General features: G+C 32.4%; 2 protein-coding genes across 4 annotated transcripts; one reads left to right on the forward strand and one right to left on the reverse strand.

The window, feature by feature from the left end:
* Nucleotides 1-1799: 1799 nt before the first annotated feature.
* Nucleotides 1800-6782, reverse strand: Cpr92F (cuticular protein 92F). Its single transcript, XM_014236146.3, has 2 exons — nt 6530-6782; nt 1800-3397 (listed from the first exon to the last, which is right to left on the reverse strand). The coding sequence occupies exons 1-2, from the start codon at nt 6539-6541 to the stop codon at nt 2255-2257; spliced, it is 1155 nt and encodes a 384-aa protein (XP_014091621.1). The 5' UTR covers nt 6542-6782; the 3' UTR covers nt 1800-2254.
* A 10475-nt stretch (nt 6783-17257) lies between these two features.
* Nucleotides 17258-26891, forward strand: Nep4 (Neprilysin 4). 3 transcript variants are annotated; one of them, XM_036357429.2, is made up of 3 exons: nt 17258-17419; nt 21539-24208; nt 25865-26891. In XM_036357429.2, coding segments are annotated over exons 1-3 (2997 nt in total). In that variant the 5' UTR covers nt 17258-17418; the 3' UTR covers nt 26191-26891. The 3 variants fall into 3 exon arrangements, with proteins under 3 accessions (XP_036213322.1, XP_036213321.1, XP_014088074.2); XM_036357428.2 differs by lacking the exon at nt 17258-17419 and adding an exon at nt 20934-21159; XM_014232599.3 differs by lacking the exon at nt 17258-17419 and having other exon boundaries at nt 21176-24208.
* Nucleotides 26892-27261: the final 370 nt, after the last annotated feature.

A 27261-nucleotide genomic window follows, 5' to 3' on the forward strand; every position in this document is an offset into this window, starting at 1 on the left:
TATTTTTAATAATACCAGGGCTTTTTAATTTGGATGGAGTTCTCTTGGCTCTTGTACTAATTCTTTAATATTGCCAACTAATGCTCTTTTATTTTTTGAGACTTGCACTACTTGCGATTAATCACTTTATACTCTAAGAGTCAAATGATGATATTGCCTGTATGCTTTACCTCGACCTAACTTTAAACAGTTTAGGTTGGTCAAAATGTGTGACATTTTAGAAAAATTAAGTAAAAACGATTTCTTAAAAGTTATAAAATTATATTAATGGTTTATCGCTAAATATAAATTGAATTGGTCTTGGTCTAAATCTGATTTCCCTAAGAAAATGAATTTCGATCCTTTGGTTGACGTTTGAGTTTATGTGACATATGGTATATCTCATTTGAGGACGATTTTATTATAATTGTTGTTGATGCGAATTAATATATAATAATAAAATTAAGCGAGTCTATGACCTTCAAAATAAGATACCAAATTTGATAGTTATTTTATTAACGGTTTCGTCGAACAATGAGCTCTTGCGCAAAATTTTTTTTTGCCAACACCCAAAGGTATTTAGATTTGGCTTTGATCCTTGCAAGTTGCGATAGTATAAAATGTACGGTTACACGCAAACTTAGTTATTCTCCACTTATATACAGTTTGGTATCTTCCAAACTAATAACCTTAATCTTTATAACCAAAAACCTTTCTTTTGCTCACCTATGCCTCTAACGTTATAGTTATCTTTTCAAATGCAATTACCTCTTTATGCTTAATAATACAATCTGTAATGATATTTTTAACAATGCAACAATCAGAACTATGTTCCATTGTTAGAACTCAGAAGTATTAAAATAATCTCTAAAATTATTCAGATTTTGATTTTTCAATGAAACGTATTTTTTCATTTGTTTCAAACAAATTAAAATACAAGTATATTTGTTTAACTAACTATCCCGAAAGTTAAAGCTCTCACTATTTGACTGCAAAAATGTTTTATGCAAAGAAAACGTTCTTTCTACGTTAACCCTGGGAATTGAACTCAGCACCACAGATATATCTTTAAGTTCTTTAAAGCCTTTATTTTTTTCAGAATAGTATACAATTTCTCTTTGATTTTGCGGCCAACTTCACCCTGCACACCTTGAATAGTTGTAACAGTCCTCTCAATCAGTTGCATTTGTTTTGCTGATGATTTTTTACTTTCAATTCAGTTATTATTTCAGACAAAAAAGTGTTGTTTTATATTAATATAGGCTAACTGAGCTTCGATTGAATTTGAAGCTATTACTTTTTCGCTTTCAAAATCGAAGAAGCGTCCCCATCTTTTGATTCTTAAAAAATATTTTGAAATTTTATAAAATATACAAAATAATATTTTGCGGCCTGTAACTGTTGAGGATGCGCGATATAAGGATAAGCATTATTATTAATTGTTATTTTAATTATTAATTATTTTATTTCCATTCGAAATTAATTCTTCAACATCAGTGAAACAAGGTCTCACCTATTCGGCAACTCGGTGTATTGGGTGTATTGTGAAAAATTACGAATGATCTACCTACTAATGATCTAAAAATGTAACATCTTATGTTGATTTGTTGTTAAAAACATTAAGCGATTTGTATCGATGAAAAATAAAACTTTTAAGTAATGTTCAAATTTTAACCACGTGCATTTTTACCGCCTATAACATTTTCGCCCTTATTCATAAATACCAGTTTATATTAATGTAATTTAATGTATACCTTAGCAACAGCAACACGTGGCCGGGGTCTTCTTCGGGTATCATATACAATAATTAAAAACAAACATTTTGAGAAGTGCAATTTTAAATAAATTTTATATGTTATATAATATATATACACTATCTTATAAATATGTATCACTATATGATTAAAACACTATATATATATACATGTGTACAAGTAGGTACATAAGAATTTTTGAAAGTGAAATTGTGAATTAATATTCCTCAATTCATTAGAGATGATTTCGATCTAACATGCTTATCTTATAGCAAACAACTCGTTTATATTATTCGGAGAGTAATCATGGGTTTTTATGTAGAGCAAAGAGTAAAAAAAGATTTAAGCAAATAAGAAGATGTGAGACAATATCATATCGCTTCATGTTATTTTTCTAGTATATGAGTGCAATCATGGTCGATTTATTCGTATCATGCCCGCCGTTTTGTTTTGTTAGATGAATATAAGTATATTTCTTTCCGATATCCGCACGTAGTTATACTAAAATATAAAGTCAGGATTTAATAATTTTGGCCATGATATTGGCCATCGTTCTCATAGTAGCCCCCATGCCCCGAACCATGACTAGCAGAAGCCAAAGCATTTAAGTGGGCGGCGCGAGCATGCTGAACTTCTGGTGGTTCAATGGGCACACCATTGTGGATGACTGGAATATGTATGGGGCCTCGATGTTTGTACCCTGTATAACCACTGTTATGTGGATCATTCCAATGTCCGCCATAATTACCTCCATTACCGTTTGGTTCACCGTGACCAGCTCTAGATGAAGCCTTAATAACTGCTGCATAATGTGCTGCCTTGGCATGTTGAACTTCTGGTGTATCGACTGGTACCCCATTGTGAATCACAGGAATGTGATAGCCATTAACGGGTACAGTGTGACCAATAGGATAACCAGTGCGAGCAGCCGCATGAGCAGCATAATGGGCAGCTTTTGCATGAGCTACTTCAGGTGTGTCCGAGGGTGCTCCATTTATTTGTGTCACATGACCTAAAGCCTTAGCATGCGCTGCAAAGTGTTCAGCTTTGGCAGCTTGTACATCTGGTGTATCAACAGGAACGCCTCCATGTGTTAGTGGCACATGGGTTATCGCATTCTGATGGGCGTAGTTCCAGGGGTTACTGTATAATGACCGTTTATACAAATGATGAGATTGACTATCATACGATTCCGGATGAGCTGCAGCAGCTGCAGCAGCAGCAGCATATGCAGCATAATGTTCAGCACGTGCGTGTTGTACTTCTGGTGTATCCACGGGCACACCACCATCTGTAAGTATCGGAATATGTTGGGGATAGTGATGGGCGTATGGCACATATGACTGGGCGGCAGCGCTGTGTATTGCAGCGAAGTGAGTAGCTGGAGATGGGGAAGATTTTGGTAAATTTGTGCCAACAGCGTTGAAACCATGATGTGGATCAGCAACATAGGACAGCGATTGCACATGCCCATTACCATCTACGTAAGAGTATGAACCACGTGTAACACCATCGTAAGAACGTGTCTCTTGCTTCTGGGAGTTGGGATCAGCATAGCCATAAGAATAGGTATGACTATGAGGATCAATTTGTTGAAATTGTGTTGAGACGGCTCCATGGATAGTTGCGCTACATGTAGATATGAGTAACACAAGTAAAATTAACTGAAAAGACAAAGGCAAAGTAAATAACATAATTTTCACACTTACATACATATATTCTAAAACGATAAAACTAGTTTGAGAGTTACTTTTATTTCAGCATAATAAAACGATTTCAACAATGGATAAATGTCATATAACTGAAAGTGTTTCAGTGCAAATGCTAAATACAGACATACAAGTACATATGTATACCCTGCCAAAATTTAAAGACCAACCACTTGGTTCAAATGGACTATGCTTGGAAAAAAGCCTGGTTACATACTTAACCGCATGTTATGCTGCACTGGGCCATGTCAAAAGTAGAATATTGGCTGACTTCGAAAACGTACTACTGACAACTTTAAGCAAGCTTTGTAGCATTCGAGTATATCTATGAAAGCTTTATTTGTGATGCGCGATTTTCTCTGTCACTGCGCATCGACTGCCGGTTTAATGCGTTTTAAAACACGTTGCAATGTCAAAAATATTTGAGATTTGCTATAGAACATTATACTTTGTTCTTCTACATTGCAATTGACGTTTTCTAAGTCAGCCTTTGTATTTTTCGTGTTTGGTTGGCTATTTAATTGGGTTCTAGCTACTTTCAATCCTAGATCTTCACTCAGTTGTTGTTCATAAAAATATAATTTTTTTTCTATACATTTGTATTTCGTGGAGTAGGCGTGGTTATTATCTAATTTTACCCATTTTCACAGTATTAAAACAGTATTTAATCTTAGCATTTGGTTGAGTTAGATTCAGCAGTTAGGAAAATGTGTACATTAAACCAATTAGGGGGCGAAACTACGCCCAATTTAAAAAAATCGACCAATAAGTGTCCCCTGTTACCGCGATCCCCTGTACCAAATGACAGTTCGGTATCTTAATTTAATGCTTAGTTAAGACACTTTATAGATTTTCTTTTAATGGCGTTTTGTGGGCGTGACAGTGGTCCGATTACGCCCATATGCAATACCGACCGCTCTTGGGTGCCAAGGAGCATATGTAGCAAGTCTCATCAAGATATCTCAATTTATAACCATGTTATCACTTACATAGAAAAATGTTTCAAATATACATACAAACACACAGGTGAAGCTAATAAAAGCGTTATAAAAAGCAATTGGCAGTAGCAAATGAGGTATCATTACAAAGTCGTGAAAACGGCGCCGCTTTAGCGTCTGCTGCGCCTTGTGATTTTTTCATTGCAATGATGCCATCAGATAAAATTGTCAATGCGGAATAGAGTATCGTAAATAAATATATCATTCCTCAAAAAAGATGTATTGTAAATTGTAAAATTTAACTACTTATTTATGTACTATATGTATTTTCATGTGTTCCAAGTGGGAAAATAACCAAAATATCAGAAGTGGGAAAGTTTATGAACTTCGTCGGAAGGTTGCGGATATTACCCAATTATTTGTAGGTAAGTGAGTTGATTTTTAAATTTATATTATTTTTTTAACTATAGTCAATTTTATTACTTAGATAGCTCGAATGGTGGCTGCACTAAATGCAACAATCCAGCGCAATCGAGAGTATTAAGTAAGAGTTCTTTGAATTATACCTTAAACGATCTGTTTATTTTGCAGGTCTATTTCAATTAATTAATTTATGGTTAAATTATAACTAAAATTGTATAATACGAGTAATAAATAAAAAATCAGAAGCGTGGTCCATAGTGTTAATAGAGTAGATGTTGGACTATACAAAGTAGTTTGGTGGATGGTCCTATGTTATGCAGCGTTGGACCAAAGGTGGTCATATCCTATGAACAGTATTAGCTAAGTGGAGCTAAGGAAAGTACTGGACTAATTTCCTCTATTTTCAAAATATGCGCGCTTATTTTCCTTAATATGATTCTCTTTATTGTGCAGTTTTTTAATTTTGAACTTTTTGCAATTTTAGACACAGTTTAAGACTTAGAGCTTTTTCGTTAATGCCGTAAATAGTGGCAACACTGCGCACTTATGCACTATTAATTTTATGCTGGCGATGCTCTTGCTTGAAACCGCTAAAAACTGCGCTTTCAAAAATTTCCATAAAAATGTGCAATATATTTTATATTAATACTCTCCCTGACGAGTTAGAAAGCAAAAATGATCGATTTCTATTACAAAGGTACAAAAAGAGAACGAATAGTGTAAAAAAAAATGTATTAATTGCGAATTGCTTTAGAGTCAAAGGGATTATTCTAAAAGTGATAGCTTCAATGCACTTGACGCACTCTTTCTACCACTTATTTCCTATAAAATTAAAAAAAAGTCACAAATATAATCGAACTTTAATAATAAAATTATATTTAACATAAATATATTGCAATGGCATTTTAGCTAGCACAGTTGGTTTTGGTGTAATTTTTTGTTCAACTGCTTTTCAAATGTTGCAAGTTTTTTGCGTTTTTGTGCAACAGCTACGACAGTAATGCATTTTCGAACTTTCAATTTTGGCAAAGATGCCAGGATTGCTTTTTCGAACTGGTTGCATCATGCATACTGCTCAGGTTGCCTTACCGAAAACTCCCTTAGTTACTTGTGAAATATATAAGTATAGGTATGTATGCATTAAAGTTATAGAGAGTCGATACCACTAAGAATGACAAAAAATGGGTGGGGCAATTTTTTAACTTCACAAAGAGAAAAAACGGGAATCAACTTTGCTGAACTAAAGTGGAGAAATCGGTCTAATATACGTCTTTTCAATGCTTTTATATGTCATTATATATCATAAAATATGCAATACTGTATCAATTGTCAAATCACCGATAAGTAGGTAAAATAAATTAACACAATATTCTTAAGATATTTTTTGTGCGGCATTAAAATAGGTTTTGTTACCTGAAGCAAATTTGATTTGGTACCACAAATAGACGCCACTCAATTCTAAAATTATCATAATAACGAAATATTTCATAAGCCTTTAACACTTAAATGGTCGACTGTTTAAACAATTGTGTTACATTTGAAAATGAGTATCAATGTAAAAAGAATTAGGAAAAATATTTGATGTTTTTTGTATGCGCTTGTAGTTATGTTAATACGATGGTAATTTTAAAATCGTTATAATTGGTTCCAGTTATATAAAAATATAGTCGAAAAGCAATACCAATTTTTATTAATAAACAAGCAATTTCTGTGAATTTTTACTTACGTATTCTTTCATAGTTTATAATTTCTAGATCACACTTTTGCTATACCGTATTCAGTTAAAGTTACACCTTTTTGACTGCAAAGCTCAGATTAAACCCTCAGATTAAACCTGTTCCTTGAAAATGTAAGTAAATATAAAACTAATTGCGCATACTTCAAAACGTATGTTTGAATTTAAATATTTTTTTCTTATTTTCTAGTTGGTTGAACCTCCTAGATTCGCGACTAGGACTGTTAACGAACTGTGCTCAAAAGTGGCCAGCACCTCCAATATATACCAGCAACCCCAAATTGAAATACACCAAATACTTACCAGAAGAAAATAAATAGACAGCAAGTCAGCTGTAACAGGTACTTAATACACAGCACCACCGCTAGCTGCATAGAAGCTATGCAATAATAAACTGTAACAATGGTAACAAAACTAATCATTACAACAATAAAAATAATACTAACAAAATGTTAACATAGCAAACCCATAACAACGGTATCAACTTTTCTGCGCAGAATTCAATGCACAGCAATAACAACATGAATTGAAAAAATAAACGCTAACATCACTGTTACAATTTCGTATGCACAGGCTGAAGTAATCAAAAGATTGCATGTAATAGTGTTTTAAGCAAGCACAATATTATACGCAAAAAGAAATAGAGCCGCAACGAACCGAAGAACCAGAAACTGATCGAACGTAGAAATAAATGAACCGGTCGAACAAAATGAATCGCAATTGGTTTTGTCAAGTGCAATGGCCGAGGTATCATAACAAATACTTGTGTATATGCATTTACATACATATGTTCATACACACAGCTATGTCCATACATATGTAGGTGAGTGGCAAATACTTGTGAACAAATTGTGCAATCTTACTGAAATACCTGAAGGCAAGGCAGATATTCCTTCACTGCTTTAGATATAGTATGTGCATATGGACATATATATGTGTGTATGTACATATATATGTAAGTATGTATGTTCCGAATGGAAGTTTTTATCGAGAGCTTGTATCCGATTTCAAGATGTGGTTCTCTGTAATGTTGATAAATAGCATTTTATTACTTATGACAGAACTACGCCGAACCTTCGAAACTACACTTTACCTATAGTTTAGCATATTCCTTAAAGCTAGATAAATATCCATTGATTACGGTTTTTAATTCAGATTCATTAATAATGCGCGTTATTATTAATTAATATTATTTTGCTTATGCAAACCGAGTTTGAAATAATTTGGACCGAAAACACAATAGCTCATCAAATTCACTGAGAATGTTGAGCGTTGAAATTTCGATGAAAGCAAATGCCATCGTCCTGATCTATGTAAGTATCTACGTCGGCAGTATTCGTACCTCACTCTCAATCAAAGCACTTTTCGCAAAATATCTGATTGCGAATATCTAGAATAACGTATTCCAACATTATTGCGAAAAAAAATTTGCCAGCACAACAAAATAAATTGAAAAATTAATAAAGGTTTCAAGGAGGCAACACCTACTACAAGTTTGTATGTATGTATAACGTATATAACGTATTTGCAACAGAAATAATAAGTATACGAGTTAAATTAGAGACGATTAATGAATCATACATACTCATACATACATATGTATGTATATACATGCATACGTATAAAAACTAGCTACCCTTACATAACATATATTGTGTTAAAGCTGTGTACCAATAAGTCACTTTTTTCCTGTTTACTATGTTGCGCCAAATGGAATGTAAAATTTTGATAATAACAGTTCAAAACAGACGTTCAGACGATCTTCGTAAATTTAAAAAATTTTAAAGAATATTGTTTGTCGATGTATAAGAATTACATCTGAGGATATTAATACCCTTAGGTCTGGTGATAGAACAAAATTTTTACATTATTTTAGAATTTTTTCCAGCACATTTACAAAAACCGTAAAAATTGTATCTTTTCTGCAAAATGAAAATTCAAGCTTCAGAAATTTTAAAGTTGTTTACGTATTCTAAAACGAGCCAAACTATTCAATGGAAATGTGCATTAAGATCTGCTAATCAACTACATACATACATACTTATTTTCTTAATTACTTCCAACTTCTTGATTTAAGTTTTCATCTTTTCCGCTAAATAAAGTCTCTTCATGCACTTTTAGGTATACATTTGCAACATGCTGCTACAGATTATAATAGTTATGTTGACCTAACGGCTGTTTGTATCACCTAAAAATAGTCAAGTTAGATATGGGGTTATGTACTTATATATAAATGATTAGGATAACGAGACGAGTTGAAATCCGAGTGACTTTATGTCCGTAAGTCCGTGTAAGCTGTAACTTGAGTAAAAATTAGGATATCGTAATTACGTGATGAACTCCATGTAGCAAACTTCCTTGGCAAAGAACTGAGGACGAGTTCGTAGAGAGGCGTAATCGGCCCACAAAACAATATTAATCGAAAAGATATAAAATGCCATAACTAATTATTAAGTTAAAATATAAAACTGTAATTTTGGTACAGGACACCAGTGGACTAAAAATTTTGTTTAAAGTGGGCGTGACCGTGACTTCTAACAAGTTTCTTGTACAGATCTACCGACACTGAAAATGGATGAAATCGAATTATATCCCCGTCCTCTCCCCATATAACGGTTTTGTTAAAAACTACTAACAGCACAGTCAATCAATAACTAAATGCTTTAGAGATACAAAATTTTACACCCGAAATGGTACTAGAGGGCCTTATAGGAGCCAGTGTTAAATTTTGAGCGAAGAAAATCCATATCTCGGCACTTACTCGACCGATTTCAAATTCAGTACATAACATTATCCTGAAAATCCTATGTTATGTCCGGAAAATATCCGGATAAAACTTTTCATAAATAGTGTCCTCAAGACGATTCATCAATTGCCCAAAAATTGTCAAAATCTGACCATAACTTTTAAAGAACTCAGACGCCAAATATGGGGACCCCAGTGCGTATAGCTGACTTTTTGCCAAAAATATCGGTCAATCTGTGAGATATAATATATTATTGAAATTCGGGGAAAATGTTTCTTTGATAATAATATACACCCTTGTTTTAAAAATGGTTGAATCGGGTCAATTCTTCGAACTTCCAGTTGACTTTATATCGGCCAATGTGGGAGTTATTTACATCAAATTCCAGAAATAGTGTGTTTCTAACAACAGTATATCTTTGTGCCTGAAATGAATAAATCGACCGGAAGTTGAAGAAGAATAAGTTCTCAAGTATATCTGAGCAATGTCCAAAATTAATGCAATCAGCCCTTTTAGATTCACGTTCTCCGAAAAATTCCAAATTCACGTTCATCCAAATATCATCTTCTCAGATGAGGCCCAATTCTGGCCTAATAGCTTCATCAACAAACAAAATTGTCGCTATTGGGGTGAGTCGAATTTGTGTGGAAATGCTGTTACCACCAATAATGAGAGTTATGACACGATGTTGACCGACGTTTTTTTCCAGGAATGTGATGAAATCGACGCAAATTTCAAAAAATAGTCAAGTAGAATTATCCTTATGCTGACTTGAAGGAAACGAATGTAGGAAATAAGTTATGATATCATCTAGCAATCGATTATTCCGTGGAAACTACTACCTGCTCATTTTCAAACATACTTCTGCGCCTACAAAATGTAAAATGATTTAATCTTCAACTTCAGTCTGGTAAATAAACTAGAAACACATATTATTTAAGAGTACTACAATATAAAATCTTAAATTTTTAATTAATGTAGAAACATCGCCTAAAACGACAAAAGTATATCCTATGTGCATTTTCTAAATATTACCGTCAATATAATTTTTGGCGACCGTTAGACTTAGCATATTTCAAATATGAAGTTTTATATTATCACAAAAAAAATCTTAAATAATATATGTAATTCAGTTCTTATCGCTTACGCTTTCGTTTTAGCCTTTCGTCTATGCAGCGACAGCATAACAAACAGAGCAAGAAGAGCATTAAATTACACCCACCGATCAACTAGTTTATTGCAAGAAGAACTTCGACAATTATAAATAAATCAATTCCATTGTGACATAAGTACGTAAAGGGGTTTTCAACATCAACTTTTTCTAAGTAAGTAATTAAATATTGTGTGCGCATTTTATCATATCATATTGCAAGATCAAGTGCGATACGCTATACTTGTAGTATCATAAATAGTTTGCTTTATTTATTGCACGCATTTAACTTGTTTCCATTTCAATGCTGTTGGCTTCTGCAGTAAAATACAAAAGTTGGACTAGTATTGATTATGAGAGTGTTAAGCCTGTCAAATTACATTTTGGCGGCTTCATTGTCGAGGTTGCCTCAAATTATCGGCATATGTATGTACTAATGTAAAATGTGTTATATGAGAATACAAAATATTAAAGTAAAAACTGTATAAATCTCCTTATAATTCGTGTAGCGTACCAATTTCGATGTCAAATTTCTTTACAATGTTTCCTGCCCTATAAATTTTTCCAGAACATTATGGTATACAGCCTCATGTCCGATAATTTGATATGATATGTGATTTTAACTTAAATTGTAATAATTATTCCGGTTTATCGCGGTTTTACAATTAAACTAAACATGAAGAATGACCAACACAGGGCATACCGTAACAATACTTTTGAGTAGTGTTGGTAGTGGACAGATCAAAAGGATGAGACGCTATAACATTACCTAATCAGTTCAGTCGTTCTTAAGACTTCTTTCAGAAACCAAATTAATTGGAAAAGAGTCAAGAAGTACACAATATTTTCAAAGAGGTTTTTTTCCTGCGCTAATTTTTGACATTATTCTATGGCGGATATTTTCTTATTTTGGTTTTTTATTTTAAATTATCGAGTAACGAGATTTATTCAGGCGACTATATTTTTAAATTTATTTTTTATTACTTTTTAAATGTTTTCGAAAAGCAGCTGATTCTGAAAATATAGTGTGGTCCACTCTCAATGAAATAGTAGATAATTTATTATCATTGCTTGTTTCTTTCAGATATCCAAACAATTATTATCGAGCCAAAACCTTTTTGATGTTTTAGTGAAATATTTAATATAATAATACTAATAGACATAACATCAATAATAAGTTTCTCACTGTTGTTGTTTTTAGATTTGTACAAGAGAACTTTTATGCTCTCACGAGGTAGCTCCAACTACTTTACGTTTGCTGTCTATGTATAATACTAGTTAAATTTTGATGTATAGGATATTGAAACCCAATTGCTACAAGTGTCACTTTTACTCGTACATATATATACAACTTAAGAACTTAACTTGATTATCGCCATTCCTACAGTAATACATTAAATCAGAAATAACTTCCAAACCATTATAAATAAGCTTACCATTCACAATGTCGTTAACATTCCTTTCGAATAGTTATGATTTTAGTTGGCTTGGTTAAATTGTTCACATAAAAAATGAAATATTAATCTATATTGAGCGCTATCAAAGTGCTGGCAATTCGATACTGGTGCAATTTTAAATTAACATTTTTCTTAATTGGCAGCTGAGGGGGTTTAGTATTAAATAGTTTAAAAGGTAAGAATCGAGTTAAATGATAGAACTTAATCAATATTCGTTCTAGTTTTTATGCAAGTACATATACAAGTATACATATATACATACATTTGTTTTTAATTTTATCCTAATTATAATTTAATTTGAAAAAAAAACCCATTGTCTCTTTTATTCATACTATATAAAAGTTTATACATATGCATTATTGACGAAACTAAAAAACACCTCTATTACGTTTTTTAGAGTATATTATATAATATATATCACGTTGACGTGTCGAGTTAAATTTCAGATGTGATTGCAAAACTTTATTTTAAAATTTTGCAAAAGAATTCAACAATCATTGTTCAACGATATTTTCACTCGATTTTATCCATTTTACACAAAGATGCACCACTATTAGCAAAATACGCTAATTATTTTGTTTAGTTTTAGGTGATACAAAGAACCGTTAGGTGAACAAAACTATTCTACTCTGAAGCAACATGTTTCTGAGCGTGTTCACATTTTTAGCCGAACACAGCCCACGACCCCCTATATCTAATACAGTAGATGCTCGTAAAAGTTAAGTAGTTTATTATTGGGATGCTTTTCCGTGATATGAAACATGCTTGTTATTCTACCTGTATTTAAACAGTATAGTCATACATACATACATAAGTATATATTTTTATACAGTGAACAGGGTATATGTATTAAGTTTGCTACGATGTTTGTAATACAAAGAAGACCATATAAAATGTATAGCTAAATAATCAGCGTGTCAAACTGAGTCTATTTAGCAATGTCCATTTGTCTGTATATACGCGAAGGACTAGTCTGCAACTTTTGAGATATCGATCTGAAATTTTGCACACGTTCTTTTCTACCCAAAAAGCTGCTAATTTGTCGGAACCCCCGATATCGGACCACTATAGCATACAGATACCATACAAACTGAATGATCGGAATCAAGTTCTTGTACCAAATCTTTTATATTAGGGAAAGATATTATATAATAACATTTTAGACAAAACTATATAAATTAATTCTTTGAGATGTAAATAATCAAAAAATACCACTCATATGGAAGCTTTAACTACTTCTATATGTTTTAAGCACACTCCATATACTGCTTTTATATGTTTACTTATTTTCATTATTTCATAGTTTTTCGATTTAGCCCATTTTATCTAAATACGACGCTATGAAAATGCCAATCGGTAATCGTAGTATTTCAAAAGAGCATATTTACTTTCCGCCGTTACTTCCATTGAGTGCCACTATAAACAGAGACGTTTCAACGGAGGATTTGTATCATATTATTATATTGTTTAATTTGTATTGAGAAATACTGATATCTTAGGGCTTATTTGCGTCTCAGTATAATAAATATTTGCGTCAAAATATTAATACACATAAATTCATACTTATTTAAATTTTTATAAAATAAATTCGATGAATAAATATATATATATGAATTAATTATATGGCAGTGCGCCCCTGATCCCTCCTTGCCTGCGATCGTTCAACTTGCTTCACGCAAAAAGCAAAAAGTGTAGATAAAAGTCATTGTTTGTACGGGGTAAGAAGAAGCAAGCATCATCGTACGTGTACTTATGAATGTTTTAGTGATTTTCACATTTGTATAAACACGCATCAATAAGAGAATATTCAATAAACCCAAACATATGAACATATTTTCCTGAAATATTTGAATTATTTCAGTGAGTGAAATATGCTATTTATGTAACTTAACGTAACGTATACTCTCGCACAGTCAAATGGTACACTCGTTTTAGATTGTGGATCTTGCCGCCTTGTTGTATGTTGACCGATATTTTCGGTAAAAAGTCAACTATAGGCACTGGGGTCCACATATTCAGTACCTAGGGGCTTGAACAGTTTTGGTTCAATTTAGATAATTTTTGGTCACAAGGTGGCATACTTTAAACGTATAATTCACGCAAAGTTTTACGGCGATGTAATCATTGTTGCTTGATTTGCATACTGGAAAGTGAAAGAATCAGATGGAATTTAAAATGGTGTTATATGGGAAATAGGCGTGGTTGTAGTCCGATTTCGCCCATTTTCGTACAATAATATAGAAATATGAGAAGAATGTTATGTACCAAATTTGGTTGAAATCGGTTAAAAAGATCCCAAGATATGGATTTCACCTAAAATCTATCTAATTTTGAACGTGGTTCCTATAAAATCATCTTATACCATCCCAGAGTTAAAATTTAATGTCTCTGGCTTGTTTAGTGTTTGATTTATTGCGGGTGATTTTTGGAAGGGGTTGTCACCCGATTTCACCCATTTTCACACCGTCGATAGAGATTCTAAAAACATTTGTTCCCAGGGAATTTTGTTACTATAGCTTCAGTGCTATAGGAGATATGCACATTAAACTTATTAGGGTTCTTTACCACGCCCACTTTAAAAAAAAAATGTAACTACAGGTGCCCCTCCCTAATGTCATCCTGTGTACCAAATTACGGTCTTGTATCTTATTGCGGAACTTAGTTATGGCAATTTATTTGTTTTTGATTAATGGCGTTTTCTGGGCGTGGCAGTGAGCCGATTACGCCCATCTGCAATACCAAGCATCTTACGGTACCAAGAAACATGTGTACCAAGTTTCATAAAGATATATCAATTTTTACTCAAGTTACAGCTTGAGGGAGGAGGAGATGTAAACAACCGTTAGGTGAACAAAACTATTGTATTATACTCTGTAGCAACAAGTTGCGAGAGTAAATATAATAAAAAGTAAGATTATGGTTTACGGGATTCGAACGTAAGCGTTTGTATTCGGAATGGTTTAAGCTCTTCCCGCTTACGACCTGAGCTACCGCAAAAGTGAGAACATGGCCGCTTAGCCACTCACAAATATTTGTTTAATAATTTATCTATTAATTACCTATTTTATTGTCAATTCTGGAGCTTTAACCAATAATCCTTTTATATAATTTGAAAGATTATTTGAAATTACAAAAATTATGATTTGATATAAGAACATTCTTTTTATCTATTTATAGCCTTTTCCCCGTTTCGGTCATTGCGTGGTGTATTTCTAAAGTTTCGAAGTTGTATTTTTCGATGTTCACTCTTTAACAAACTTTAATTAGTACTTTTTTACATTTGCGTCTTCTCTATTTATTATCATTCTCTGTTTTAGCTGCATAGTTTTAGGCACAATTTTTTTTTGCAGCGCCTATTAAACTGTTGTTCTTTTGCCATTCAGTTTCAGTGCCACTGAAAAAAGTTACAAACATAAATCAGAGAATGTTGATGAATAGAGAAGGAGCAAATGTTAAATGAAATCTTTTTTAATACTAATTTGTAGTTCCAGATGAGGAAACATCGAAAAATATAACTTATAAAAGGAAAACACTCCAGGCAATGTGGAAAACGGGGAAAAGGCTATAAACAGACACAACGAATATTCTTAAATGAATTATCAACGCGCAAGCCAAAAATTTGTTTTTAATTTCTATGATATGACAAAATTTATAATTGAAAAGCCTTTTGAATTAAAAATGAGGAACTGGTACAAACCCCAGAGTTTATAATAAAATAAATATTTAAGGAACAATTTTTTTAATTCTCTGATAAAAAATTACGACAACTTTGAAATCAAATGTTTGACGAAGTTGCTTCAAAATGGTTGGTCGCCATAGTCTTTTTAATATGTTTGTGTTCTTTTATCTTTGAACCAGCTTAAATAATAATCGAAAAAAGCTATAAACTGATAATGTATTTGTAAGCAATTAAAATACTTATTTTAGTCTTCAAAATTATTTCAATTTACAATAAATACGTTGGGGCATTTGTTGTTTCATTTTGATTTCTTAATGTCTTAATGAACTGTCCAATATTTGAGGATCTGCTAACTTTAGCAGGATTCGTCGTTGTCCGTTGTTTCAGGATCTGCTGGTGATTTATTTCTTAAAGTATTTTGTACACTGTTTCATGATTTATACTTCTATTAATTGCCGTTTATTTTCAGATTTTGCAGCATTTAATGCTGTAAGTCCAACTTCCTATGGAATTTTTTTATTTTATTCCTTTCGGAATAAAATCTAACTTTTTGAATAGCAAGTAAGTAAATTTTCCATCCAGGTTTACACGAGCTTTGAGCTGCACTGGAATGTGTACTCTTTATTGATATTTTTAAGACTAACTTGTTATATAGATCTTACTGCTATTTACACCAACTAGTATGATTACTTATTCCTAGTTGATAGTTTGTTTACATATAACACAATGTTTGTTTAGACACATTTCGTTTGTTCTAAGATAAGATTGTGTTGATGTATTTTATTTGTTTAGAGATAAAATTAATTTGATATATGTATTTTGTTTACTGAAACATAAGGTTGTTTTGATGTTTGTTTGTTTGGGATATTTTGGTAAGATATTGTTATAAAAAATACGTTCCTTAACTCGCGCGTTGTTTATAAAAAACGAACATGAAAATCGATTTATACACATTTTAATTCAGTTGCGTATCTGAAGTGATAGAGCATTATATTTTGAAAAAATCGCTTTAAAAAATTCGAAACGAGAATGAAGTGTACAGTGGGTGATATGAATGTTATGAAGAAAATTAAATATTCTTTGCCAAACTAAAGGCGGTGGAAACTAATATAATGTAAAATTTGGATTATAAGATATTAATGAAAATGGATTTGTATTAGTTTTTCAAATATTTACATTTAATGTTCAAAATTACAACAATTTAAAGTATGTATTTTCGATTTATAATAAATTTTACACTTATATTTCACACTTTTATACCCAATAAGACTTCACTAATTAATTTCTACAGTTGTTATTTTTTGAAGCTTGGCCTAAAGACGCCAATGCATAAAAGAGTTTTGCGTGAAAAAAACAGAGGATAGGAGGGTTATTTTTTACAACTGCGGCCGAAGGGCGCCCTTTTTAGAAGAATTCTGCATGAAAAGCTTATAACGTGGTACTGTTTCCTGAAAAGTGGATTCGTTTTTATTTCTTAAGAATTAGCTTACTAGCCAAAAGGCAATATTCATTCATACTTGGGTGTGTACTTATATAAATTTTGATGTTTAAAAATATTTACGTATATAATATAATAAATAAAAATCGAATCGGCGTCGTATTCTAACGAACGGGTGTTCAATAAAATTTAGTATCATTCCTATAATAACAAAAATCAAGAACCCATTTCATGATGTGTCACATAAAAGTATTTAAAAATATAAAATAATGAAAGTCAAATTTTTCTATAAACAATTTATTCAATTCAAAGCAAAAAAAAACAGCAAAACTAAAAGCAATACCAAAAGCTGCTGGAGAATTCGAATATCAGGCATATAAGGAATAAAATATGCATATCTTGAAAATACAAGTATGTATTTATGTACAATTACACATACATAAGCACATTTATCGCTATAAAAGACATAAGACGACTGCTGTCGCGTTAGTCAAATATATTAGTTGAATGGATTCATAACTATGCAAATCAGACAAGTGATTACTGTTCATTTGTAATTTAAACAATACGCGTAAATTGATAATTGTTTTTTTACGGACGATACTTTCAAATTCCAACTTTTTATCGGGATATTCTTAGTTTAAAAAGGTAAATATGTATGAACATGTACCTAAAATTATTCTTCCAAGAAAGTATATGATTATGACTTAAAAACTAGTCCTTCCTTTGCATTGACGCGTTGTATGGGTGCCAAATAGACCAGGGGGGTATTGTTTTGCATTAACTGAGTAAATTTCCTATAGTAAAGTACATATTTTTAATACGATCAGAAAGAAGAGATTTCATAAATAAGTCATAAGGCTTACGCACATAGGTTAGGTTTTTTCCGATATTAAGTCAATATAAGAAGAAAAATAAATATATTTAATTAAAAAGATACTGTGTGTTGGGGATACAAGAAGATACGTTTACACCAAATTTCCCAAAAATTTGTTATTTGATTTTTTCCTATAAATTTTGAGCTTATGTGAAAACTGTAAAGTTACAAAAGTTAAAGATCTTTTGATTACCTACAACATTGCAATATAACTTTTATTTAAAGGACTCTTAGTTTTGCCGGAAATCGAGATAAGCCGTTTTTGACCCTTAAAAATTCAATCATGCCCCTCCTTTCCCCAATCTCATATTATTAAGTGTCCCTTTATGTTTATTATGTTATCTTTAGTCTCCGATGAGTTTCATTCTACTATGATTTTTTTTTTCTAAAATTATATACTCTGGCTTAAACGATTCTAATCGATTCTATAAATTATTATTTCGGTTAAATGAAATGAGTTTATGTAACCGTGTAAAAGTATTAAATAAGATTAGTAAGTGAAATTTTCATTTCAAATACAGAAGAATCAACGTAAACTAATATAAATTTCCATAAGCATTTTAAGATTAGACATATGTTCAAATATGTGTGTACCTACATTATTTTGCCGGCTTAATTACTCTTAATTGGGCATTTATATCACTCTTCCAAATAACCGAAGTTCTTATACGTTTGTATTCGGTTACTTTTATATAAGTACATATTCATAAGTGCATGCATGTATGAATGTTGTGTATATGTATATAACTTTGAAAATTCCCAATTTTGTGCCACGGTCAAATCATTTTATTAAGAGAGATTTTGCGCTAAAAAATAAAACAGAGAGAGGAGACCTTTTTATATTGAATCGCCGATTGCAGTCAAGAGTTTAAAACAAAAATAAATTTGAATAGTCCGCTCTCTGCTAGCTGTAACAAAATTAATTCAATATTTGCTCTTAAATTAACATACACACCTAGTATGAATGCTAGATATAATTAAACATCTGATAAATAAATGGAAAAGAGAGAGAATACATATGCCATACTCATATTTGACGATATATTACATGTGTATATTTACAGTGATGCTCTGAACACAAAGACGACGGCACGACAAGATTGCACGACAGCGAAATTTATTGGCCGGCAAATGTCGCCTTGAAGCCAGCTTCTTGAACATTAACATTTTGAAGAGGGTAGCGACATATCAAACAGCTGATATACAAAAAACTTTTCACTTCAATAAACTTTAAACGTTTGGTTCAACATAACATTAGTGTCAACACTACAGCTGACCATTATCGTCGGCAAAATAAAAAATGGTTTGAAGTCGTGGTGCTGCCTAAATAACTGTGCCCATAAGAACGTGTGTATATTAATTTTTGGCAGATGCTGCCTGTCGCTTGTCGTCGTCTATGTGTTCAGCAATTGAGCTAAATATTGAATATGGTATATGTATGTAATTAATACTTGTACTTACATACTGTTAGTTTTATACTATGTATATATTATAAGTTAAAAAGCTTAAAAAGTTATAAGTTGTGTTTTGTATTCTAATATATAGTATGTGACTTAATATTACACTATATAATAAAGTAAATATAATATATGAAAGTTGAATATAACCAAAAAATGATCACCAGCCTCATATTTTGAGTGACACATATTCATTTTATTCTAACTTTTTCTATATATAACATACGTAAAATTTTAAGCATTTTTTAAGTATACGTATACTTATTTAAAAGCCTAAACTGTGGACTCCTTTAAACATTGTTTTCTAGCGTAATAATTAATAAATTGTATTTACAGTGTTTAGCTCTACAGGATATAGTTAAAATATGCTTATTTTATGCTGATGCTCTGCAATATCCGTGTCAGTCTTTATATCCGAGCGCAGCTTACGCCATGTATAAGGGAATAATATAATGAATTTACACATCTTGGAATACAAGTATATGTATGTATACTTGTATATCATTTAGATATTGTCCAGTCTGATCGTCTGTTTGTGTTAGGTAAAACCACATGGAGTTAATGAAAGTTTCACTAAAAATATGTGTTGCTTCAGCAGAGGCAAACTCATTTCAATATTGTTTTGGTTGTATTTTTTTCTTGTGGCCTTAAAGGCCACCAGTAACAATATGCGCTATCCCCAAATAAACTTGCTACATTTTTAGAAGAAAGCTCTGAAAGTTTTAAAACGGAAATTTTCGTATCAAAATCAGACAGACGCATTTTATCTTTTTATAAAATTTTTGAAAATGGTTTGTATTTTGTTATGTAGACATGGTGTTTTGTATTCAATTAATTTTACTATAATATATTGAAGAAAAGAGATTACAAGCTTGGTTGAAACAGCAGTTTTACATGGTTAAGCAATACATAAATCTTAAAACATCTTGCTCATTTTTTGTTTTTATGAAATTAGTAAGATTATAGTGCTAAATTTCCAATGGGGTATAATATTTTTATATTGCGACCAGTACACTATACCAAGTGCCATGCCGACTGACTGACATGTTAGAATTAAATTTTATGCAAAAGTAAGCGCGCATTACCGTAGTATTATGAAGTTTTAAATTGACTGAACAATTTCGTTATATTATTAACTATTGTCTGAGTATAATTAGTAAGCCATCACGGGCAACTGTCTCACTTTTTATTTCATTATTGTTTGCTTCTAACTATTGTAAATTATGTTAAAAATTAAGTTAGATCGAAAGAACTTGTACATTTTTTTTTTTTATTAATTTCCGTTTTGCATACTTATTTAAGTTTACTAATTTAATATATTTCGTTTTCCATTCACATATAAAATAGGCATGTACCTAATACATACATATGTGGGTACATAAACATAAAAATAAAAGTTTGCATACGTTATTGTTACAAGTAGGTACATATGTTCACATGTGTTTGAGTTTTTGTGCATAGGTATATAAAAAAATGTAATCAGATGTAGTTTCAATTTGACCTCTGCTAGCATACGATTCTCCCTCCGACATTAAAATAAATGCCCCTATGCGAAGACCGTCACTCGATGTTAGAAAATTGGAATAAATCGACTTGAAATGGCGCATTAAAGAGTAGCTCATTCAGTATAAAATGCGCGCGCGACAAATAAAGCCACCTGAACGGGGAAAACAAGTGTGTTAGCAAAAAATCGTAGCTTTGAAGTACCATCCTTCAGATTAATATATGCAGTATTTGATGAAATAGAGTTTATTGAACCGATTTAATAATATCTACATTTTTATGCAGATTTGAGTACAAAATGTCCTTGTATATATGTATGTATATACATACATTTTTATTATACCGATGCATTTAATGGTCAAATATAGGTTGTGAATATATACATATGTATGTATATATATATATTTAAATATTTGCATAGTGATTTATACCGCTTTAAGTATTAATCGAATCGAACTGTCGCTTACACAGTTTATAAACAGATGGGAATGGGTGAAAATGCATACTTGGACTCATCAAAAGTCCCATTTTCTAAATCATATCCTTTGCCTCGAGTACACAATCCTAACCAACAGCAGCATAATCTATGTCGCATTCGCAAACGTAATATGCGTCTAGGCATCAATGCACGAACTGGTCGACTGCAATGGTGTCCCGGTGTGACATGTAATAAAATTTTGATTATATTTCCAGTGGTATTGCTACCAATAACAATCGCGCTTATTCTGCTTATGCGGATCGACAATATATTAACAGCACTTCGAACGCAACAGGAACAGCAACATCAGCCACAGCAATATTCTTATATCGATGACTTCACAAATAATTTGCTTCCTAATAAAAGGGATGTAATAGAGGATATCATCAGTGAACAGTTCATTCTACCACTGGATATGAAAAAGAAAGAACTAAGCGAACATGAACGTATTAAACGATGTATTTCATTTAAATTTGGTCTCAGTGAAACTATTGAAGTGGAAGATAGAGATATCATGAAAGATGCGCGAACCTCTTTCCTTCCACAAGATACTACGGCAATACCACGGGAATGTCTGGATAGATTAAGTTCAATCAATGCTGACTCTAGTTTAATAAACGAAATGCTTGAGCAACTATTGCGACGTCGTTCGCGGCGAACCTCCGTTGATAAAATAAGTTACGACAAATCCAAAACTATTTTCGATGACACCACTTCCCACGGTGGCAAGATAAATTTGAAAAATTTTGACACAGTCAACGAACAGAATCCCCTTAGCGAAGAAGATGCTCAACTTTTTGGATCCACTTCGGCGTTGCAAACATTCTGGAACGAAGAGGGCACGAAGGAGACAATACGAGTAGCACAGGCTAAGACAATGAAAAAATATATGGACAGTCATATTGATCCCTGCAACGATTTTTATAAATATGCCTGCGGAAATTGGGAGCGTTTGCATCCTATACCTAGGGATAAAGCTGGCTTTGACACATTTGAAATGTTGCGTGAAAATTTAGATGTGGTGTTGAGGGAACTTTTAGAATCGAAAGAAACCACAGAAGTGGTGTCAGCTCAAAGCAAAATTGTAAATATGCCTCACAATAACTACGAACATGATATTGAAACGCATGCGGATATTATAAAATCTGATACATCAGCGCCTGGCGCGGTGAATAAAAAATTAGACGCATCTAAACCCTTTGATCAGCTCGAGAAACAACTGAAGGAGAAATCTGCACGCATTCGACGACACATCATAGAGCACAGAGATGCCTTGAGCTTAGTACTTCGCCGTTATAAACGTCAACAAGCCACTACAAATAAGCGAAATCGTTTGATTACTCTTTTCAGTCTCAGTAACCTTTCCTCTGAAGAGAGCAACTTCCCGAACTATATAGACTCAAATGACGCGCAGCTAAAAGCAAAATATTTATATCAATCCTGCATTAATACTAATCTTCTACAAAAACGTGGCATTAAACCGCTCTTGAATTTGATCGATAGCTTGGGTGGATGGCCTGTACTAAATCCGAATTGGAACTCGCAAACTTTCGATTGGTTAAATTTGACCGCGCAACTACGACGCTATAATAATGACATCCTCATCGTAGAGTGGGTAGGTCCAGATATTAAGAACTCTGACGAAAATGTCATTCAGTTTGATCAGACAAGTCTTGGATTACCTACTCGCGAATATTACTTACAAGACATGAATTCCCGTTATTTGAGAGCGTATCAATTGTTTATGTCTGACATAATGCAAAAGTTGGGTGCTTCCCGAGATCGTGCAACCAAAACAGCATCCGAAGTTGTGGTTTTCGAAACACAACTCGCATCCATAACAGCTCCTGCTGAGCAACGCTTAAATGTTACTAAGCTGTATAATCGTATGACTCTTAAGGACTTAAACGAAGCAGTTCCAGAGATTAATTGGCTCCGTTACCTCAGCATCTTGCAAAATCGCAATGTTCGAGACACTGAGCAGGTTGTGATTTATGCTCTAGATTATATGAATGATCTCGTTCGCCTCTTACGTACAACTGAACCCACCACAGTATCTAATTATTTGCTTTGGCGATTTGTACGTCATCGCATCAACAACGTTGATGATCGTTTCGAAGAGACTAAACAAAAATTTTATCATTCCTTATTTGGCCGAGAAGAGAGCCCCCAACGCTGGAAGGTGTGCATAGCGCAAGTAAACACTAACATGGGCATGGCTCTTGGTTCCATGTTTGTACGCAGATATTTCGATGAAAATAGTAAACGTGATACACTTAAAATGACACACGAACTACAACAAGCTTTCCGTGAAATATTAAAAAACACGGATTGGTTAGACTCGAGTACCAAGCATTTGGCCGAACTAAAAGTCAATGCAATGTCCTTGAAAATTGGTTATCCTGACTTTATACTAAACCCTGCTGAGCTTAATGAAAAGTATACAGGTATACGAATACATCCTGATAAATATTTTGAAAACACTTTGCATGTACTTTTACACACGGCCAAAACAGAACAGAACAAGATTCAGGAGTCGGTGAATAAAACAGCTTGGCAGACAGCGCCAGCTATTGTGAATGCTTACTATAGCCGCAACAAGAACCAAATTATGTTTCCAGCCGGGATACTTCAACCCCCATTCTATCATCGTCATTTTCCGCGATCATTAAATTTTGGTGGAATCGGGGTAGTGATTGGACATGAGCTGACCCATGGCTTCGACGATAAAGGCCGCCTATTTGATCGAAACGGCAGCATACATAAATGGTGGACAGATACGGCAATTAAGGGATTCGATGAACGTGCACGTTGTATAATTTCACAGTACAGTAATTATACAGTCGGGGAAGTGGGCATATCTCTAAACGGCGAAAGCACGCAAGGTAAGTGATCAAACCATCATTTCCAAGATTTCAGTAACAGTAATCACATACATTTTTTACATATAAATTGAAAATAAAACAAACAATTATTTTTTTTTTAATTATGTATTACGTTAATACATACGAACTAATGTATGGATTTAATGGAATCTAAAAAAAAAATCATATATTATATTTAATTAAGTTAAGTGGATGAAATACACATTTACTTATAGACATTTATAAACTTTCTTTAGTCGTTACAGTTTTTCTTGCACTTAAAATCCAATTTGAACAGCTAATTTTTATTAATCTAATAGTACATTAATTCAGTAGAAAAAATTTTTATTATTTAATTATTGTACATATAAATACTAGTAGACCGGACACGCGTTTCTGTGGTCATGGTATTAACTTCTTCTTATTATCAAAATGAAACGGAAATGTACTCGCAGAATGTCCGAACCACAACACGGAAAGACGTGAAAATTTGCAGTTATTCGTTTATTCCTGCAAAAGGTCTTAACGGAGGCATTTTTTCCAAAATCACCGTCGATTTTGAAATTACATTCGATTAATGTTGAACAAAACATTACCATATAATTAGATATAGCACACGCGACGCGCCCTATTCTGCTCTCCTCTTGCACCGTTATATGGCATATTAGTACTAAGTACCGTCAGTAAGTTATACTTGTAGGTACGTAAAGACGGGGTGCTGATTTACATTATCACATTACAATCGATTCGTGATCGTATTTTGATCGTAATCATTGAAGTGATTGTGATTGTATATTTATTCGTAGTGAAAAACAGTGTAATATTATTTAATAACATCTTAGCCAAAGCAAGACGTGGGAGGAGTCTTTTAGCTATATTATTTACGAATAATAGCGAAAACGTTATTGCCGCTATATGAATCTAAGGGATTTGTACTTGAGGTTAAATTTTGAAAATGATTAATACAAATATGGTATTTGTCAATAACAAATTTTTCATTTGGCATTTTACTCAAAATTATAATTATTATTTTTTTATCTATGAATAGTTTTGATTTTAACATAATTGAGATGTTAACGATCCTATCTTGTAAGCTGCATCATTGGGTTATTAAAATCGGTTCAGTACTTTGGGAGTTTACCCCGGAGAAAACTGGACACGTAATTTATATCACATTTATGTCACATGAAATCAAAAAAGCGCTAAGTTACAAATTCAAAATCGACTTTTAAATTGATTATCATGTATCGTATCATAATATATGTATGTTTCTTTAAAATTTTATAATCCAACAGCCAATAATAACGTTGCTATAAACAAACTTCAAAAGGCCGTCAGTGCAAATCAGAAACAAATTTGCCATCCAAGACAGTATCTTAGAGAAATAATAAAGATAATGGCATTGTGTGTGTTCTTCTTTATCAGTTTTTCTTTTGTTATATTTTTAATAAAACATGATTTGTTTTGGGGTTTTTGTGTTTATGTTTTTTGCTGCTCTTTTAAATTTTATAAAATTAAACTTAGGACTTTTTTGAATTCATGTGACGATATATCGATAGATTTATTGTATGTTATACGTATAGAATTCATTGAATATGAATAAATATATGGAGTTCTTACCGCTGAAAATATCAAAGCAAATGTAAAATTAACAATTTTACTTTTATATTTACGTAGGTGAAAATATCGCTGACAATGGGGGTCTACGCCAAGCTTTCCATGCTTACAAAGCCTGGTTAAAAAATAATCCGCAAGCTGCTGCTGATGAGAGACTTCCCGGTATCGACATGACTGGCGAACAACTATTTTTTCTCAATTTTGGACAAGTGTGGTGTGGGGCCATGCGACCAGAAGCGGTACGCAATAAACTAAACACCGCTATACATAGTCCTGGCCGATTTCGCGTCATAGGAACACTTTCAAATTCAAAAGATTTTGCTAGGGAATTTAAGTGTCCAGAAGGTTCCCCAATGAACCCAGTTCACAAATGCAGCGTTTGGTAATAATAGCGATTAATCGGTATGAGTGTGTATTTAGTTTCTATGAAACATCACAAAATACATTATTTAGGAGGATAAATAAACATACTTTATTTCAGTTTAAAAATTAATATGAATAATAAGAATATTTGTAATTTTAATTTCGCTTACCAAATTGTAGATGCCATTTTTATTATGTAGTAAAAGTTTTGAACGATACCCAAAGTATCATCATATATCCGCATATATCACTATTTATGTATGTGCATATATATCTTTGTATTTGTACATATACATAAACCAATATGTATGTGTTTATACTTAATGAAAAAAAAAATCAAAAATTGTATTACTATGATAATTAATTTATTTTAATAAATATATCGACACATAATCCATATAATATATATTGTGATAATCGAAGAGTAAAAAGTAATAGAAATAATATATGTAAATACAACGTGGGTGATTACCCCACTTTAACAAGCTTTTTATTCAACAACATCTTATACAAGAGGTGAACTTATCACCTTTCATTAATAAATAATCCGTATATTTCGTGATATACGAAGGGACAGGCTGATATCTGCTAGTAGAGGAAGATATTGATTGATATTTTTCAATGTTGAGTTTTCAAAATGAGTTTTTTTACATTCAAGTCGATATCATCTGATTTCATGTATTATATATTAGCTCACCAATAAAATTAAACGCTAACAAACCAACTCCTAAGTGGAAGTTTTGTTTTTAAGTGTACTGATCAATTCATAAATGACTTAAAGAAAAGCTTCTTTACAAAATTTGTGCTTTGTTGAAAGTTGTAGTGCCAATGCCTGAGAACTAAGAGGTTGAAATTAAATTTTAGGTGAAATCCGTGGATTTTAAATTTTATGGTGCTGACAAGACTTCTTAATATTTCACGCCAATATCCGATCTTTTGTGTGATCTGTGGATTAATTTTTAACCCTTAAGATTAAAGATAACAGGAAAAGTATGAGTTCTTCCAACAGATGTCGCATAGCTCTCTACATACTACAAGTATTACGAATCTAACTTTCTGAATATTTTTTTTCATTTTTTACATCGTTTCCGAAA

Source organism: Bactrocera oleae, chromosome 2, assembly GCF_042242935.1.
Source record: "Bactrocera oleae isolate idBacOlea1 chromosome 2, idBacOlea1, whole genome shotgun sequence".
Lineage (NCBI taxonomy): Eukaryota > Metazoa > Arthropoda > Insecta > Diptera > Tephritidae > Bactrocera > Bactrocera oleae.